The sequence below is a fragment of the Saimiri boliviensis genome, chromosome 11 (genome assembly GCF_048565385.1).
Source record: "Saimiri boliviensis isolate mSaiBol1 chromosome 11, mSaiBol1.pri, whole genome shotgun sequence".
Taxonomy (NCBI): domain Eukaryota; kingdom Metazoa; phylum Chordata; class Mammalia; order Primates; family Cebidae; genus Saimiri; species Saimiri boliviensis.
The window spans coordinates 82,624,355-82,643,602 of record NC_133459.1 but is presented as its reverse complement, the minus strand read 5'-3'; the positions used below and the strand labels follow the sequence as shown (position 1 = coordinate 82,643,602).

The 19,248-nt window shown below is 39.6% G+C and overlaps 1 protein-coding gene across 4 annotated transcripts in view; it reads right to left on the bottom strand.

Moving 5' to 3' along the window:
- The window catches only part of DNAI3 (dynein axonemal intermediate chain 3), a 148,544-nt gene that overhangs the window by 50,466 nt on the left and 78,830 nt on the right, over window positions 1-19,248 (bottom strand). Inside the window, exon 23 of one of the 4 annotated variants that reach the window (XR_012512471.1) lies at window positions 604-744. The exons of 1 other annotated variant lie outside the window; for it this stretch is intronic. Coding sequence is in view for 2 of the 3 variants with exons in the window: in XM_003921356.4 (XP_003921405.1) it covers window positions 18,544-18,687 (144 nt within the window). In the remaining variant the exon portion in view is untranslated. Of the gene's footprint in view, window positions 1-116; window positions 745-18,402; window positions 18,688-19,248 lie in introns of those variants that run through there. 2 more of the 4 variants (XM_074381101.1, XM_003921356.4) reach the window with 2 other exon arrangements.

The window sequence follows — 19,248 nt, the reverse complement described above, 5'->3', positions numbered from 1 at the left end:
TCTTTAAGAAAGATATTAAAATGCATCATTTATTTCTTTATAGAAATCATAAAAAGCAAAATATATCCTCTTTGACTTAATTTACTTTCATATGCACTTTCTCTAGAACTGGAAAAAACTATATTTCATTTTTTTAAAAGAAAATATTTTCATAAACTTGAATGAACCCTATAAGTAGAACTCTTCCTTATTAGAAAAAATAGCAGATAAACCACTTTGAGGGACAGGCACTACATTTAAGGTTTTCATTTTCCTCAATGTCAAGTGTTTGTTTTAAGCATGTGAGAAAATGCATAAACACTGCCCTTGGGTTGGGTTAACTTCATTCTTATTTGTTTAAGAAGGCCACTTGCCATGCTTTTAAATTATTTGGATTAATTTTGCTTTTTTGCTTAGTGGAGGTGTATATGTAGTAGAAACTTAGTGTTGCCCTCTGCATTCCCTATATTTTGGAAATTCTACTCTTCAAAATAATTTTCCAAAGAGAGTTTAAAATTTCAACTTTAATAAAGTGCTATATTAAATGAAGAAACAGGAAAGCCCCTCAGATTCAAGACTTTTATGTATGTGTGAAAGTTATGAAACAGCATGCCTGCAACTCACATTTTTTTCGCAGCTGCAGAAACTGAACAGTGACTCCATGTTCTTGACCTCTGTTCAAGAAACGAGATGGAGGTTGCCAGCCTGTTTGCATATGTTCTTGCTTTTTCTCCCACTGTGGCCATTGTAAAACCCACTGTTTACCTAAGAGCAAGTTTGATTCGTTAGGTTAGTGAAAACTATTTGTCTAAGATGGCGGATAAGAACTGTCAGAGCATAAAGTGCCATCTGTTCAAGGTTATAAATCTACGTTTGCTCTGTACTCTGTAACAAACTCACCTATAAAACCAAGGAAATATACATAAAAGAAGCCATACCAGCATCTTTTCCCTTAACCTTTATGAATACTTTTCAACTGTATAGGAAAGTTGAAAATTTTATGGTGAATACCCATATATCTAGCATCCAGAGTCCATAATTGATAAGCTTTTTGTTATATTTGCTTACATTATCTATCCATTATTTTCATACTTTTTTGTGCATTTCAAAGTAAGTTGCAGGGATCAGTACATTTCATAGTAGGTGTCATTTTGGAAGCCAAAAAAAGATTGAATTGGTGGTGAACTTTGTGTGATTATACTTAATCTCTAAAAGATTTGTAGTATTAATTTACAAATCTAGAATTCATCAATAGCAATGTTAGAAAGAACCAACATTGCTATTAATAGCCCCTAAAAAGCAATGAATATTTTGAGTATCTTGTTATTTTTTTTTTTTTTTTGAAACAGAGTCCTGCTCTGTCAACCAGGCTGGAGTGCAGTTATGTATACCTGCTCTATGTACTGTTATGTATACCTTAGCATGCATACAACACTTTGGGAAATACTGAGTTATAGTGTCTGCTATGGTCTGGATATGGTTTGTTTGTTCCCACCAAATCTCACTCCAACCTCCACCTCCCGAGTAGCTGGTATTACAGGTGCAGACCACCATGTTCAAGCAATTCTCCTGCCTCAGCCTCCCGAGTAGCTGGTATTACAGGTGCAGACCACTACGCCAGGCTAATCTTTGTATTTTTAGTAGAGACGGAGTTTCACCATGTTGGCCAAACTGGTGTTGAACTCCTGATCTCAGGTGTATCTTGTAACTCTGACTACATTACTTTTAGCTATCCTAGACTTCCATCATTCACAGACAACCTGCACAATTTCTATCATATTCAAATACCATGTGTAATACTATTTTCTAATTTTCTCTAAAATTATTTTTTCAATTAAATGTAAAACTTCACACTGCTGCCATATATGGAAAACCAGTATTACTTGTCATTAACAAGTTAAAACAGTTTCTTCTACACACTAAAATGAATTTGTAACTATTAAGATAATTAAGTTGTGAGCTCTATGTACAGTTATGCATACCTTAGCATGCATACCACACTTTGGGAAATACTGAGTTATAATCTCTGCTATGGTCTGGATATGGGTTGTTTGTTCCCACCAAATCTCTTGTCAAAATTTAGTCCTCAATGTGGTATTCTGGGAGGTGAAATGTGTTTGGTTCATGAAGGCAGATTCCTCATGAATAGATTAATGCCCTCCCTGGTGGGTAGTAAGGAGTGAGTTCTCACTGTATTAGTTCCAACAGAGCTGGTTGTTAAAAAGAGCCTAGCACCTCCTTACACACTCTTTCTCCACCACCACTCCTTTCCCGGCATGTGATCTGTGCATACACTGGCACCCATTCACCTTCTGCTGTGAATGGAATCAGCCAGCAGCCCTCACTCAATCCTAAATTTTCTGGCCACCAGAATCATGAGTCAAATAAGCTTTTTTCTTTTCAAACTACTTAGCCCTGGGTATTCCTTCATAGCAAACAAAACGGACTAAGACAGTCTCCATCTTTTCTATCACAAATGTTGGAACACAAGAAAAGTCAAAGCTGCACTGAAAATTGACCACATAGGTAACACCAGTCTGTTTTCTTCTTAAGGGACAAAAAAGCACCTTGTCTAGGTAAAACACTTGATTAAGTCCCATCTGGAGCTGGCAGTGAAGATAGTGAAAGGTCTCTTCATCAGGGATGGGGAGGGTCTGTCTGCAGTCTGACATTGTGTCCCAAATGGCATCCATTCTTCATGAGCCCTGTAGGCTCCATAGGAGCCCACTGGCAGGAACAAAGCCAAAGCCCAGTTCTTGCAGCCTGAATTTCTACCTTGAGGACTTCTCAGCGCTGTTAACCTGACCATGTTTTTTTTGAGGACTTCTCAGCGCTGTTAACCTGACCACGTTTTTGTTGTTGTTGTTGTTGTTTTTTGTTTTTTTTTGTTTTTCATTTTGTTTCCTCTCACACTTTTAACCCTCTCCTACCAGCATATTTTCCCTTGAACTACCAACATAGGGTTGGTAGGAGATCAACAAAAACTTACCTTTCCTTCCGAAGATTACAACCAGGACATAGGAGCCAGACATAGAGATCAAAATATCAAATTTACTTTTGATAAAGATGAGCTGGAGAATATAGCTTGGGTCTATGGCCAAGTGGGCTTCTTCATACATCCTCTGTGATCTAATCATCCCCACCTAGTCACTGGTGAAGTTAGTGAAAAAAAACCTCTCCTGGTATGGGCAGAGCCTGTCAGCACCATAAAGTTATGAATTACCAACAGGCTGGTGTGTGGTAAGAGAATGCAGAAGGCCCCAGCCAGGCATGCTCAAGTTCTTCTCAATTCACTGCTCAGATGAGTCATTCCTTGTGACTTGAGGAACAGTAAATGAAGGGTGTAAAGAGAAGTTGGAAGTGATTCTCTCATACTCTTGAGAAGTAGCAAAATCACCTCCCTTTTACAGAAACAGGAAAAGTACAGGCAGGATGTTATCCTCTGACAATGACCTCCTATCCTCTTAATAAAGGACCAAATGTCACAAGATGAACTTTGGGATCCTTCTGTAAATGGAGCAGGAAATCGAAATGCTGAACTGCACAAAAGCAGTCAAAAACAAAAAAAACCCAAAACACACATAAGGATTTTCCAGGCAATCACTAGGCAATTGCTGCCATGGGGCACCCCAGTTAATTTGTAAAGTGGCCAAAGCACCATGTTCTCACCTCTCTTGGTAAATCCTTTCCCTTCAGGCCTCCATGGCCATGTGTCACCTCTGGCTGCTTTGGGCCTCAGATATTAAAACCAGTCCTGCCTTTCCTTCCTGTGCCCAACAGAATCTGTCTCCTCCTTCTCTACCTCCAGGAAAATCTGACCTTCCATTTGGTTTTATAATCTTCCTGGAAGAATATGGTCTCATCATCTGATTCAAATACTAAAATATTAATGAATACAGTTTATTTGTACTTTATTTTTAAATGGGAGCTTATTAAACTATGCCTAGGAAAGTATTGGAGGTACTCCTTAGGTTCTCTTGGTTCTTTTTGCTAACTGTGAAGTCCCTTGACGCTCCTGCTACAGTTCTATGTTATGTTCCCTTCTGAAAGACTGTTGGCTTTTGTATTAGCCATCTCAACTTCTCATGTCTACTTTCATCCTTAGCCAGTAGGGATCAGTATTTAAACCATTATCAGCTATATCATTAATGCATTTAAACAGGTCACAAGGAGGTTGTTGGGCTTCTAACAAATCACCTAGTGGAAATTTTATGAAAGTCAGAATTGCATATGTAAATTTTTAAAATATATATATATAAAACTAACCAAAACAACTTCGAAAAAGAACAAAGTTGGAGGACCAACATTATCTGATTTTAAGGTGACTTATAAAGTGACAGTAAACAAGATGGTATGGAAATGGCATCAAAATAGACAAATCAATAGAATAATAGTTCAGAAATAGATTCATACATATATGGACAGCTGATTTTTGACCAGACAATTCAGTGAAGAAAAAATAGTCTTTTCAACAAATGGTGCTGCAACAACAGAGTATTTGCATAAAAAAATGCTTTGATCCACATCTCATACCATATGTTAAAACTCAAAATACATCATAGACCTAAATGTAAAGCCTAAAGTATAAAACTTCTAGAAGAAAACCTTGGATTATGCACAGATTTCTCATATTGGTCACCAAAAACATAATACATAAAAAAATTTGATAAACTGAAATTCATCAAATGTAAAAACTTCTGCCCTTTGAAAGACCCTTTTGAGAGAATGCGAAGATAAACCACCGGTTGGGAGTATGTTTGCATATATCATATAAGGGTTGGCATCCAGAATATATAAAAAATTCCAAAATCTCAATAATAATTAAAAAACACTCCCCTTGCTTCCTGCAATGAGCGAAATGCATGAACAAACACTTCATGAAAGAGTAGACATGAATGGCAAATGAAGACATGAAAATTAACATCATTAGTCATTAATGCAAGTTAAAACCACAAAAAGATATCACCACACGCCAATTAGAATGGCTAAATTTTAAAAGAGTGACCCTACTGGCAAGAGTGTGGAGGAACTAGAACTCTCATATACTGCAGGTGGGAACTGTAAAACAGCACAACCACTTTGGAAAATATTCAGCAATATCTTAAAAAGTTAAACATATATATACCACAGGATCCGGACATTCCATTTCTAGATAACTGTCCAAAGGAAATGAATGCATATGTAGGTAAAAACTTGTACAGAAATTATCATAGCAGACTAATTTATAATTGCAAGCTACTCATCTGACAAAGGTCTAATATCCAGAATCTACAAGGAATTTAAACAAATTTACAAGAAAAAACAACCCCATCAAAAAGTGGGCAAAGACACTTCTCAAAACAAACAGACACTTCTCAAAAGAAGGCATTTATGCAGCCAACAAACATATGAAAAAAGCTCATCCTCACTGGTTGTTAGAGAAATGCAAATCAAAACCACAATAAGATACCATCTCACACCAGTTACAACGGCGTTCATTAAAAAGTCAGGAAACAACAGATGCTGGATAGGATGTGGAGAAATAGGAATGCTTTTACACTATTGGTGGGAGTGTAAATTAGTTCAACCATTGTGGAAGACAGTGTGGCGATTCCTCAGGGATCTAGAACTAGAAATACCAGTTGACCCAGTGATCCCATTACTGGGTCTATACCCAAAGGATTACAAATCATTCTACTATAAATACACATGCACATGTATGTTTATTGCAGCACTATTCACAATAGCCAAGACTTGGAACCAACCCAAATGCTCATCAATGATAGACTGGATAAAGAAAATGTGGCACATATACACCATGGAATACTGTGCAGCCATAAAAAAGGATGAGTTCATGTCTTTTTCAGGGACATGGATGAAGCTGGAAACAATCATTCTCAGCAAACTAACACAGGAATGGAAAACCAAACACCACATGTTCTCACTCATAAGTGGGTGCTGAACAATGAGAACACCTGGACACAGGGAGGGAAATATCAAATACTGGGGCCTGTCAGGGGTGGGGAGCTAGGGCAGGGATAGCATTAGGAGAAATACCTAATGTAGATGACGGGTTGATGGGTGCAGCAATCTACCATGGCAAGTGTATACCTATGCAACAAACCTGCACATCTGCACATGTATCCCAGAACTTAAAAGTATAAAAAACAAAAAGAAAAGAAAAAGTGTATTATCTAGATGCATCTATTTAAATTTAATGGGTATTAAATTTATTAAATATGCCTACAAAATATAAGACATGAATTAAAAGAAAAAAAGAAAAAGAACAGTCCCCGACACTGTAGTAAGAAATGATAGCTATTGCTATAAGGAGTGTGGCATCTACTAACAGTTTCCAGCAGTGAACACAACCATTGTTAAATAGTGAAAGACCTATTATAAAAATATCCAAGCAACAGAGATCTATTAAAAGTCTTATCTTTGCTTCAAAATAATCTGGAGTGAAGAGTATAAAGATTAGCCATGTACTGATTAAAAACGCTGGGGATGGTAAAAGTCCCCTCTTTGCCTTGCACACTTCTCCCTTATCCCTTTCCATCCCTCAGAAGTAAACAGAATGAACACATCGATGGCTACACTTCCAGACTTTTCTATACATGTGCTGAGAAATATAAATGCTGGTACAAATACATATACACAGTTTTACACAACTGGCGTCATATTGTACACATTGTTTGGCAATTTGATTTTTCCCTTGATAATATGTAAACTTCCTTTCTTGTTGGAATGAAGAATGTGCCTCATCACAGCTGAAGAGTAGGTCCTTGTCTGATGAACATATTTTGCCATTTTCCTGCTGATGGGCATGTAGATCCCTTCTACACATTACAATTTTGTTCTGGCTAATATTTTCTTTCTCTTTAAAAAATTTTTTTAATTGCCTGCTTCATTTTTCCTTTGTCTATTTTCTCTCTTTAGTGCCAGAGTTCAACACTTTTGTCAGCTTCTTCGCTAGCACACCTACCCACTGCTTCCTTAAATGCTCTGAAAACCAATGAATTCCTTACTCTATGAGCCTGACCTTTTTTTTTTTTTTTTTTTTTTTTTTTTTTTTTTTTTTTTTTTTTTTTTTTTTGGAGAAGGAGTCTTGCTCTGTTGCCCAGACTGAGTGCAGTGGCACGATCTTGACTCACGGAAACCTCTGCCTCCTGGGTGCAAACCATTCTCATGCCTCAGCCTCCTGAGTAGCTGGGACTACAGGCACACGCTGCCATGCCCAGCTAATTTTTTTGTATTTTAGTAGAGATGGGGTTTCACTGTGTTGCCCAGGCTGGTCTCGAACTTCTGAGCTCAGGCAATCCACTCACCTTAGCCTCCCAAAGTGCTAGGATTACAGGCGTGAGTCACTGCTCCCAGAGCGCCTGACCTTTATAGGCCAAAAAAGAGAGAGAAATAACTATGAAAGTGAATTTCTACTACTGCTATGTTTAAGCCACAGTGCAGATTGCCTTTGCTTTCCTGAGAAATTATGTCAAGTATTTTTTTAATTCTGTTTTTAAAATTATTTTCTTTAAAACCTGATTTTTTTTTCTTGTTCTTTCTTTTCTCTTTTTCCTTGCCAGCAGGAAATGAAGGAGACAAACTTTCAAGTTTGCTTTTTAATCCACAAATTCAACAATTTTTTCTTTTCTGTTTACTAAGTCACACAATTCCCTTGAAGGTAGACCTTTATGTGTCCCTTTATTTAGTCCTTTATTTTCCACATAAAGTTGTAAACTAATAAGTAAAATCTTTGTTAGAATTTCTCTCCAACTTTGGAATCTTTTTATGAGGTGTTGGGAGCTTTAATAATGGTCCTAAAGCCATCCATTTCCTAATCCCTGGAACCTGTGGCTGTTACTTTACACAGCAAAAAGGAGTTGACAGATTTAATTAAGTTAAGGATTTTGAGATGTGGAGATTTTCCTGGATTATCTAGATGGGGGCCAAATGTAGTCACAGGATTTCTTCTGAAAGGGAGGCAAAGGGAGCTTTGGCTAAGGAAGAGAAGGTGGGGTGCAGACGGAAGCAGAGATTAGTGATGAGGCTATGGGCCAATGAATGCCCACAGCCACGGGAAGCTGGAGGAGGCAAGGAATGCGTTCTCTCTCCATTGGAACCTCCAAATGCAACTAGCCCTGCTGGTTTCAGACTTCCGGCCTCTAAAACTGTGAGAGAAAAAATTTCTGTTGTTTTAAGGTACCGAGTTCATGGTAGTGTGTTAGGAAATGAATACAGAGCTCTATTCACAATATTCTGTAATTAATTTTGCTATATTTTTCAATTTGTTGCTTGTTATTGTTCTTGTTAATTGCTTGTCTTCCCAGGGGTATTTTGCAGACATCGGAACAAAGTTATAGACTTAAAACTGGTGATAAACAGTGACTTTACAATGACCTTTCGTGATAAAGTAGGGGCTAGTTTATCTCCTTAACTCATCTGTTTTTTGCCTTCCCCACCAGCACTCTAGCTGTACCAGACTACTAGGGCCTTGCTTTGACACGATCCTGAATCTGCAATCCCATTCATCAGAGGTTTCTGCTATTTATAGTTGTTGTTGTTGTTGTTTTACCTTTATCAATTTTTAAGACATGTAGCACTTATTTTCTCTGTTTTCCGTTATAGCTATTTGAGTATGTGGCTTATTGTGTCTACTGGATTGCATGTCTTAAAGGCAAGGATTTACTCTACGTTATACTTCCTTATTATCATCTTTCCTGGAACAAAGTAGAGAGAAATAAATAAACGGACTATTTGGGAGGTAATTTCCCAAATAATGGCCCCAAAGAATCTATGCTCTAATCCTGAAACCTGTGAATGTTACTTTACAGAACAAAAAGGATTTGATAGATGTAATTAAGCTAAGGATATTGAGAGGGGGAGATTTTTCTGGATTATCTAGATAAGCCCTAAATTTAGTCACAAGGGTTCTGCTGAACAGGAAGCAAAGGGAGATTTGACTATAGAAGAGGAAAAGGCAGTGTGCAGATGGAAGCAGTTATTGACACATTATAGGTATAAAAACAAATATTTACTGAGGATATACTATGTTTCATATACTGTACTGGGCATTTTATATATTTTGTCTCAGTTTATCCTCACAAGAGCCATGTGAAGTGGTTTTTCCAGTTATCTATTGCTACCTAATAAACTGTCCCAAAACCTAGTGACTTAAAATAATGACAGCATTGGCCAGGCATGGTGGCTCAGGCCTGTAATCCCAGCGCTCAGGCAGACAGATCATCTGAGGTCCCAGGAGGCCGAGAGGCTGCAGTGAGCTAAGATCACACCACTGTACTCTAGCCTGGGTAACAGAGCAAGACTCCATCTCAAGTAATAATAATAATGATAGGGCCAGGCGCGGTGGCTCATGCCTGTAATCCCAGCACTTTGGGAGGACGAGGCGGGTGGATCACGAGGTCAGGAGATCGAGACCATCCTGGTCAACATAGTGAAACCCCGTCTCTACTAAAAATACAGAAAATTAGCTGAGCATGGTGGCACGTGCCTGTAATCCCAGCTGCTCAGGAGGCTGAGGTTGGAGAATTGCCTGAACCCAGGAGGTGGAGGTTGCAGTGAGCCGAGATCGCGCCATTGCACTCCAGCCTGGGTAACAAGAGTGAAACTCCGTCTCAAAAAATAATAATAAATAATAATAATAATAATGACAACATGTGCTTTGCTCACGAATCTGCATTTGGGCAGGCAGAGGCAAGTAAAGCTCATCTCCACTCTGCTCAGCGTCAGCTGGGGTAGCTCGAAGTCTCAGGGTTGGAATCATCTGAAGGTTCATTCACTCACATACCTGGTGGCTGACACTGGCCATGGGCTGAAACCTCATTTAGAGCTGTTGACTGGAACACCTACATGTGTCCTCTCCATGAGCTACCTCACAATGGTGGCTGGGTTCCCAGGGTGAGTGCCCAGTAAGAGAGCCAGGTGGAAGCTGTCTCACCCTTGATGACCTGGCTTCAGAGAGATGTAGTGTCATTTCCACAGCATTCTGTACTTGGAGGCAATCACAAAGTGCCACCCAATTTCCAGAGGAGGGGAGATGGAGTCTGTCTCTTGTTGGGGATGTGGCAACAACCTGTAGAATGGGAAACAGTGCTCCACTTTTGAGAATTCCCTCTACTGCAGCAGAAGCTCGTCATGGTTAAATGATTAAAGCTTGTAAGTGGCTGAGTGCTCAGAATTCTGACTCCAAAGCCCAGACTATGATTCAGACATTCCTCATACTATGTGACTTTTAAAGCTATTAATATCATATGATCAATTCCTTTTATAATCTCTAAACAAATTCTTATAAGCACTCTTCATTTTATTTTTAAACAAAAATTTGTATTGATGCGCATAGATGTACATAGTTTCAGGGTACACACAATAGTTTAATACATTTATATAATCTGTAAAGGTTAATCAGTGCCCTTGGAATATCCACCACCTTAAAATATTTGTCTTTCCTTTATGCCAGATGCATTATTCTCTTCTAGCTATTTTGAAGTCTAATAGATTACTATTGACTATAGTCACCCCACTATCTATTGAATGCTAGATCTTATTTTTTCTATCAGACCATATACTTGTACCCATGAATCAACTTTTCATCCATACCACACCCTTACCCTTCCTGGACTCTGATAACCACTAATCTATTCTTTGTCTCTCTAATCTGCCTCAGTTCATTGGGATGGGCTTGGCTATGGCATAACAAATAAACCCTGAAGTCTCAGTGGTTTCATGTGATAAAGGATTATCACCTGCTTGTGAAAAGTCTGATACAGATTGAGAAACTTTTCTCTATTTTGTAAATTATGGCCTGTGGAACATAGAGCAGGGGAAGATAAAAGTTGAAAGATTTCATGAGATGAGTTAAAGTCAGGCCTGGAGTGGCTTCTGTCACTTCCACCCACATCCTATTGGCTAGAATTCAAAGGCTCCAATCTGACTGCAAAGGAGGCTGACAAATGCAGAGGTACATGTGGGTATTTGATGAGCACGAGTGGTTTCTGCCGTCTTCCTCCCTGTCCAGATTTTGTTACTCTCAATTAAAATTAAGATTCTCACAGTGAACTGATACAATCTTTTTGTTTCAAACTCTGTCTATGGCATATCATTTCTGAGGACTAGATGCTTCACCAGTACTTCCTAGTTACAGCCCAGGTGTTTTTTCTAGGTTTTGCCCTCTCCTGATGCTAAGGTACCTGTTAGATAAATGCAGACAAAATTCCAAAAGTCTTAAAAAATAAAATGGTTGAGTAATGGCTACATGGATCCCCAGTTGATATGGATGGGTTGAAAGAAACATACAAAATGCCATCCTGCCTTTTAAACAGGTGGCTTTCTTTCATATGACCATGTCTAGCATATTTTCCTTTTAAGTTTCAGACTTTAAGATCCATAAAATTATTTTTATTTTTTATTTTTCCTACTCTCATCTTGAAAGGACCCACTTAATTTTAAACTAAATTAATTAGCTGCTAACACATGTAAATTATCTAGTAGGGTAAGAGAATTGAGTATCTTGGTTAGCTGTTTTTTTAGTGGGTACGAGTTTTCACCATGTTGGCCAGGCTAGTCTTTAACTCCTGACTTAAGGTGATCTGCCTGCCTCAGCCTCCCAAAGTGCTGGGATTATAGGCATGAGCCACCGTGCCCGGCCAACCTGACTGTTAATTAAAAACTATCAGGAATTACATTGTAATAAAAATACACTACAATAAACGAACTTCCTTTCATAATTCAAAAGTCACCTGAACATCCCAAAGTAGTTCAGGATCTATGTAAAACATTGTAATATGCATTTTACATGTTTTTAAAGCACTTAAACTTTACAAAGTACTTTCATAGGTTTTACTTATTTAATCTTCATCATTCTGTGCACTGGGATTTATTATCCCCATTTGTTGGATGAAGAAATGAATCAGAAAGGTTATTTACCCAACATTACAAAGCTTGAGATGAGCTATCTTTACACCAATGACCATTAGCAATTATTGTCAAGTCCTGCAGACATAACTATCTGGCTGAATTCTGACATTTGGATGGACCACGAATTTGATTATACACATGATGATAACTCCTTAAGAGAAAGTTGCTTATTTGTCTTTTGTTGTCATAAGTTTTCACTGAAGAATTAAAAAATAAGGAAGTTCTAGTTATTGGTTGTTAGGATTCCGGATACTTGGGAGTTTATTCTGTTTTGTTTTGTTTTGTTTTTGAGACAGTCTCACTCTGTCACCTAGGCTGAAGTGCAGTGGTGCAATTTCAGCTCGCAACTTCTGCCTTTCTGGTTCAAGTAATTCATGTGTCTCAGCCTCCTGAGTAAATGGGACTACAGGTGCGTACCAGCATGACTAATTTTTTTCTGTTTTTAGTACATAGGGGGTTTTGCCAAGTTGCCCAGGCTGGTCTTGGAGTTAAAGGGGTGAGCTATCATGACTGGCCTCTGTTTTTTGTTATATTTTGATCCATACAAACTTCATTAAAAATGAACAATTGGTATCAATTCAATTGTTTATTTAGCTTTCTTACTTAGGCTGAAATAAAGCAGACGCTTTCTTTCTTTCTTTTTTTTTTTTTTTTTGAGACGGAGTTACACTCATTGCCCAGGCTGGAGTGCAGTGGCACAATCTCGGCTCACTAGGACCTCTGACTCCTGGGTTCAAGCAATTCTCCTGCCTCAGCCTTCTAAGTAGCTGGGATTACAGGCACCTGCCACCATGCCTGGCTAATTTTTTTGTATTTTTAGTAGAGATAGGGTTTCACTCTGTTGGGCAGGGCTGGTTCTGAACTCCTGACATCAAGTGATCCACCCACCTTGGCTTCCCAAAGTTCTGGGATTACAGGCATGAGCCGCCACGCCCAGCCAAAGCAGACACTTTCTATATTTTAGATTTTACTTAGCATTATTTTCTAGAGTTTTTTTTTCTCTAAAGGGAATTATTATTCTTAAAGATATGGTTCCTAAAAAGGGCTGAAAATGCATCTCTAGTTGATAGGGAAGAATGTGAAATATTCTATTTTACATATTTCTTCCTTTCCTTCTTTAAGGAAAAAAAAGAAAGAAAAACATCTCAGAATATCACATGTACAGATGAGTTTGGGAAACCTTATTTTCTGTCCTTTTAAGTTTGGAGCATTGGCATTGTAGAAAAACACAACCTATATTATCTGTCATACTGTCTATGTTTTTTATGTCATATTTGTTAACAAGAAAGCATTTGAAAGCAATTACACAACTTCTAAAAATCTATTGTTTCCAAATAAGCTCCCAAGGCTGGTTTTGCTGGTGTGCAGGGTTCTGTTCTGATAATGTAAGCTGTCTGACATGAGCCTGTGGCCCTCAGATAGCTCATCAACCATGGCAGGAGGGAATTCACCACACAAAGGTTCATTGGCCCTTCACTGAGATATTTAATTTCCGTCGTGAGGACCTTGCTCAGTTGCACAGATCTGCCCTAGCAATGGCAACCTAGTAACCAAGTGGAGCAGTGCCGACCCTGGGCAGTGCTCTGAGGTAGAAGGGCACAGGAATATGTTAATTATTTACAGTGCTGGATTAGTGAAACCGTGAAGAGCACCTGGGCCACCACCCACTAGAGTTAATTGCCTTTTCATCTGAAGTACACACACACGATGTGCTTATCTGAGGACCCAAAAATATGCTGGCTTAATTACATGTTTCTTGGTGGATAAAAAGCAATTTGTAAAACTGATAATTAAATTTAATCTAAATTAATCAAATATTAGAATGATCAATTTTCTGAGTAGCATTATCAGTTCTGCAAAAAAGAAAGCTGTTCAAATTTATTTAAAATTTATGTTAAATACTATGTCCAAAATTTGTGGTCTCATATTAAAATGATCAAAGGCTAATATTAAACCAGGCATGCATAAGTCATTGCTTAAGTTGCATTTGAGTCTGGAAAACATTCCATTATTAGTAGCAATAAAAATGTTAAAATCAGAGATTATTACATATAACAAAGAGGAAATACTATAGTTTCTCTGGCACGTGTGTGTGTGTGTGTGTGTGTGCATGCACACGTGGATACACCTGTGACAAAGCAAGAAAAGGCAGCAACAATCATTAAGTGCCAACTATATTCCAGGTGCTTTATATACATTGTCTTTGTATGGGGTAGGCTAGGTATTATTATTATCCCCACTTTACAGACAAGGCATCTAAGACTTAGGGGACAGTGCAGTTTGCCCAAAGTGATGAAGCTGGGATTTGGACTCAGGTCTGCTAGGACCTAAAGACCCCTGTGTTTTCACTATACTGTAGGCCAGACCAAATGACTTAAGGTCAAAAGAAGGAGGTCAGATTGACTCACAGTACAGTTGGGAAAGAATGGGTGGTAAGGGAAAGGGTTGGAGCTGTGAGGATTGGAAGGACGCACACCGGTTAACTCCATGTTCGTTCACACCTGATATTCCTGCATCTTTAGTATAGGTGGTTAGCATCCTTGCTTAAGCCTCAGCTGTGTTCTTGCTGGGATTCAGCATGCCTGGCCTTGTCTGCCAAATGGGAGGTCTGGGCCAAACAAAAGGACCCTAGCTTGAGGGATTGAAGAGCTTCAGAGAGAACTCATCCCAGAGAAGGAAGAGACATAGAGACAACACTATGAGTTTGTCTGTTTCAAAGACTGAGTGACAAACAGAGGTATCATGAATAATTGAACTCTGCTGAGTGGTCTGAGATGAATCCTATCATCTTCTGTCCTTTCCCCTTTCCTTCCACAGGTACCAGACCTGCATGAGCTCTGAAGGCTCTCCCTTGCTTCTCTGCTCTCTCCCCCCGTGAATCTCTTACACCCAGGCGTCCTCAAACATTTTACACAGGGGGCCAGTTCACTGTCCCTCAGACCGTTGGAGGGCCGCCACATACTGTGCTCCTCTAACTGACCACCAATGAAAGAGGTGCCCCTTCCTGAAGTGCGGCAGGGGGCCAGATAAATGGCCTCAGGGGCCGCATGTGGCCCGCGGGCTGTAGTTTGGGGACGCCTGCACACCTCTGCCTCTGCCTTGGTGCTTGCTTCTCACTGAACTTGAACTAACCCAGAAGCATTGTTCCAGCACCTTTCCCCATGTTACAGGCTATTAGGCAGCTCTAGCATTTTGAGAGAAGGGAGCCCTGAGTGCCGGGTGGTTGTGGGCTTGTTTTGAAGTATATGTGTGTCCAGGGCCACTGGACAAACTTGGGACCACTCTGCAGAAGGCTGAAATACCTGAAAAGCAAGTGAGGCAAGGTCCCATGAAATCTGGGCTATGGCTGCTTATGTGACCTCTTGGTGGCCACAGGAGATGAGACTCAGGAAAACTGACGTTATAAACACACAATGAAAATATTACACCAGGGCTGGGCTCAGTGGCTCACGCCTGTAATCCCAGCCCTTTGGGAGGCCAAGGTGGGCAAATCACTTGAGATCAGGAGTTCAAGACCTGTTTGGCCAACATGGTGAAACCATCTCTACTAAAAATACAAAAATTAGCTGCGTATGGTGGCACGTGCCTGTAGTCCCAGCTACTCAGGAGGCTGAGGCAGGAGAATCACTTGAACCCAGGAGGTAGAGGCTGCAGTGAGCTGATATCACACCACTGCACTCCAGCCTCGGCGACAGAGCAAGACTCCCTCTCAAAAAAAAGAAGAAAAAAAGACAAAATGTCACATTGAATTGATAGTAACTGCTATCATAAGCATAAGAGGCCCCATGTTTAGATTCTATAGCAAGAATGTTACAATCATTTTGTATTTGTAAATTAGGAAAAACATATTTACTGCTTGCCATATGCTAGCCACCATACTAAGCTTTTTATTTGCTAACCCTAAGGCAGACACTTACTCAATATCCATTACTCCAGTCCTCTGTGCTGACACACTGTGCTTTTATTTGGGACAACAATGTGCTCAGCCTCCAGTCATAGTTTATGAGTCATGACACTCCTGTTGTCTGTAGTCTCAGCTTCTTCTCACTAAAGGGAGGGAGAATGGGTTATGGCACTTCTAGAAGACTACAGGCGAAATCCTCACACCTTTCAGGCCTTTTCTCAAGTGTCACCTTCCCTGATCATCCTGTTTAAAATGGTAGACCCTGGCACATAGAAGGCACTCAATATATTTTTTTAAAGTCAGGTGTGGTGGTGTGTGTTTATAGTCCTAGCTACTTGGGAGGCTGAGCCAAGAGGATTGCTTAAGCCTGATAGCTTGAGGCTGCAGTGAGCTATGATTGCACCAATGCACTCTAGCCTGTGCAACTGAGTGAGACCCTGTTTCTAAAACAAACAAACAAACAAACCATTTTTTAGAGTGAACTCGTGAAAATAAAATTTGAAAAATCTCTGGAGAAAGTACAGAACAGCAAGCACATATGCCCAGGGAGAGGATGATGCCTGGCATATTTGGTGAATAGGTGGCCAGCATGACTGGGACAGGTGTGATGGAGGGGAGAGGAAGGAGGAATGAGACCTGGTGACAATGGAGAGCCTGCCTACACAAGGGCTTACAGGGGACAGACAGGCGCTGGGCTCATACTCTGAGTGAGCTATGAGGCTGAGGAAGGACTCTGGGCAGAAGGATGACAGCATCTTACAGCATCCATTTAAAACTACCATCCGGCTGTGGCTGAAAGACACTGAAAATGACAACATGGGAGCAGGGAGAACAGGAGGCTGCTGCAAACTTCAAGCTAGTGATGATGCAGCTTGGACCATGGTGGAGCAGCAAGGGATAAGAGAAGTGATCAGGTTCCGGATACATTCTGAACATGTAGTCAACAGGGCTTGCCAACAGATTGGATGTGGATTGTGAGAGAAAGAAAATGAAAGATGGCCTTTTGCCTCAAGCAGCATGGTGGCTGGGAGGACTGCTGGAGGAATGGGTTTTGGAGGGAAACATCAAGCACTCAATTTTGGACATGTTTAAGTTTGAGATACCTATTACATATGCAAGTGAAGATACAAAAAGTCAAATACACATCTCTTGATTTAGAGAGAAGTCCAGGTCAGGAACAGAGGTAGTATTTAAAGCCTTGAGAGTGAGTGGATGAATGTACTTAGGAAGTGAGTGTAGAAAAAAGGAAGAATAAAATAAGCTGATGTGTAAGGATGAGCACTAGGATATTCCAATCATGATGACAAAAATATGTGCCAGGCACAGGCCCCTTATCTGCAGGTGCTCATTTGCCCTTTACATAAATGCTGCAAGGTAAGCTCTCTCAACCTGACTCGATGGAAGGGGAATCTGTTTCACAGAGCTTGGTCATCTGTTCAAGGGCACACAGGTGGTTAAGTGCTAACACCTGTCTGACCTCAAAGTTTTCTTTCCTCTAGCAATCTAACTTACAAACCTTGGTATTATCCTTTGTCCTCCCTTCCCCATCCAACCAGCCTTTCACTTTTATCTTCATGTTAAGCTTTAGTACAGGGCATCCTAGTCCTTTACCTTGAACAATTCCTCTTGCCTCCTGATAGGATTTCTTGCCATAAGACTCTACCCCGCTCTAGTTTATTTCTTATTTCCTAAAAGTTAAGCTGATTGGGTCACTTCCTGTTTGGTTCTTCTATTCATTCCCCATAAATTATAATCCAGCTCCCTTAGCTTGGTATACAAGAACCTTCGTAATCTGGCTCCAAGCTCTTCTGCATCTCAGTTTCATATACTGTTGTTGCTTGTTGGTGCCTATGCTAGGCTTAACCAGCATAGGCACAAAAACGCAACAGCAGTACGTGATGTTAGGAACCTGATGGTGTGCCCTGTGTTTTGTTCCACATCTCAGAGGTAAGCTTTCTGCTTGTCACCATGAAGCATGATGTTTGGTGTAGTATTGTTTTACACACCCTTTATCAGACTAAGGGAATTCTTTCTGTAGATAATATCATATTATTATTATAATGAATGGATATCAATGTTTATAAAATGTTTTTCTGCATCTACTTGTCATCATAATGTCTCTCTTTTGATTAGTCACTGATTTATTTTCTACTCTTAACTTTATTTTCCTTGGATAAACCCAACTTGGTCTTCATGTGTTAACTTCTTAAAAAAAAATATATATATATATATGTATATATACATATACATATATTTCTGGATTTGATTTGCTAATATTTTGTTTAGCATATAGCCCTACAATTTGTACAGTGGCCCAGGGGAAGCACTTTTCTTGGAAAGGTGGCCAGAAGCAAGCTGATAAGTAGGAGCAGTTTGTTATCCCCTTCTGCCCGGTATGAAGGCCTCTGTGTGAACGGCAAGGATTGGGATGGAAGGGACGTCCAAAGTTCTCTATTATTATAGGAAAATAAAAATTTTGTTATTGAAAACATTCGTTAAAACAGAACACTTTCATAATCAGCACAAAATCCAATACATATTCTGTACAAAAATTGAAATAGATCTCATTGTTAAAATTCAAAAGTTTTAATAGCAGAGAAATAAAAGTCTATAATTATAAATAAGCCATGAGATATCTATATATAGATATATAGATATATAGATATATATATTCAGCTTGCCAGTTCACCTGACAAAAATAATAAATAAAAAGAGGAAAGAAGTCCCCAAAACCCCTTCAGGAAGCTTTTTTACACTACATCCACATATGACCCCTTCTCTGTGACTTTCAGAAGGCCAAGGTTGATAAGAACAGTCTTTTCCAGTTCCAGATAACTCTCGTAGTCCATTTTTAATTCAGCCTCCATTTGTTCTTTTGACTTCTGATACGTTTTCTGGGGGGGGTGGGAAACAAGACATCCCTATAAAACACTGATATCTAAAAATACCAAAGGATGAGAAAGAGCTGTTTGTGAATATTTGACCTGGCTGCTGTTTCTGGAAAGGGTTGGATGGAGGGCAGGAAGGTAGGAGGGCAGGTGGGTGGGAGGCAGTCACATGTGCTGGGAAAGGAGGAAGTGGGGGAAATATGGCCCTTCAACCCCCCTCTCTCTCTCAGTCCCTTCTTTCAGTCTTTCTTCCTGTAACTCTTATTTCCCTTATGTAGACTGGAGGGTGTCTTAATATCCTAGAAGTTGCAAAATTCTTTTGAAATCTCCCTCTTCTAAGTCCCACACAGATGGCAGAGCTTGTGGATCACATGGCAATGACTACTCTCCCCAGGCTGAGTCCCCAGGTGAAATTCTGGTTAGGAAAACTCCCATTTCATATGCGATTAGAGTAGCGATTATTATTATCCTTTGAGGAGTGGGTTGTATCCAGATTTTATGTTTGCAAAGAGACAGGTGCATGATTTTCCTGAAATCTGTGTTGAACTGTACAGCCTTATCCTGGCA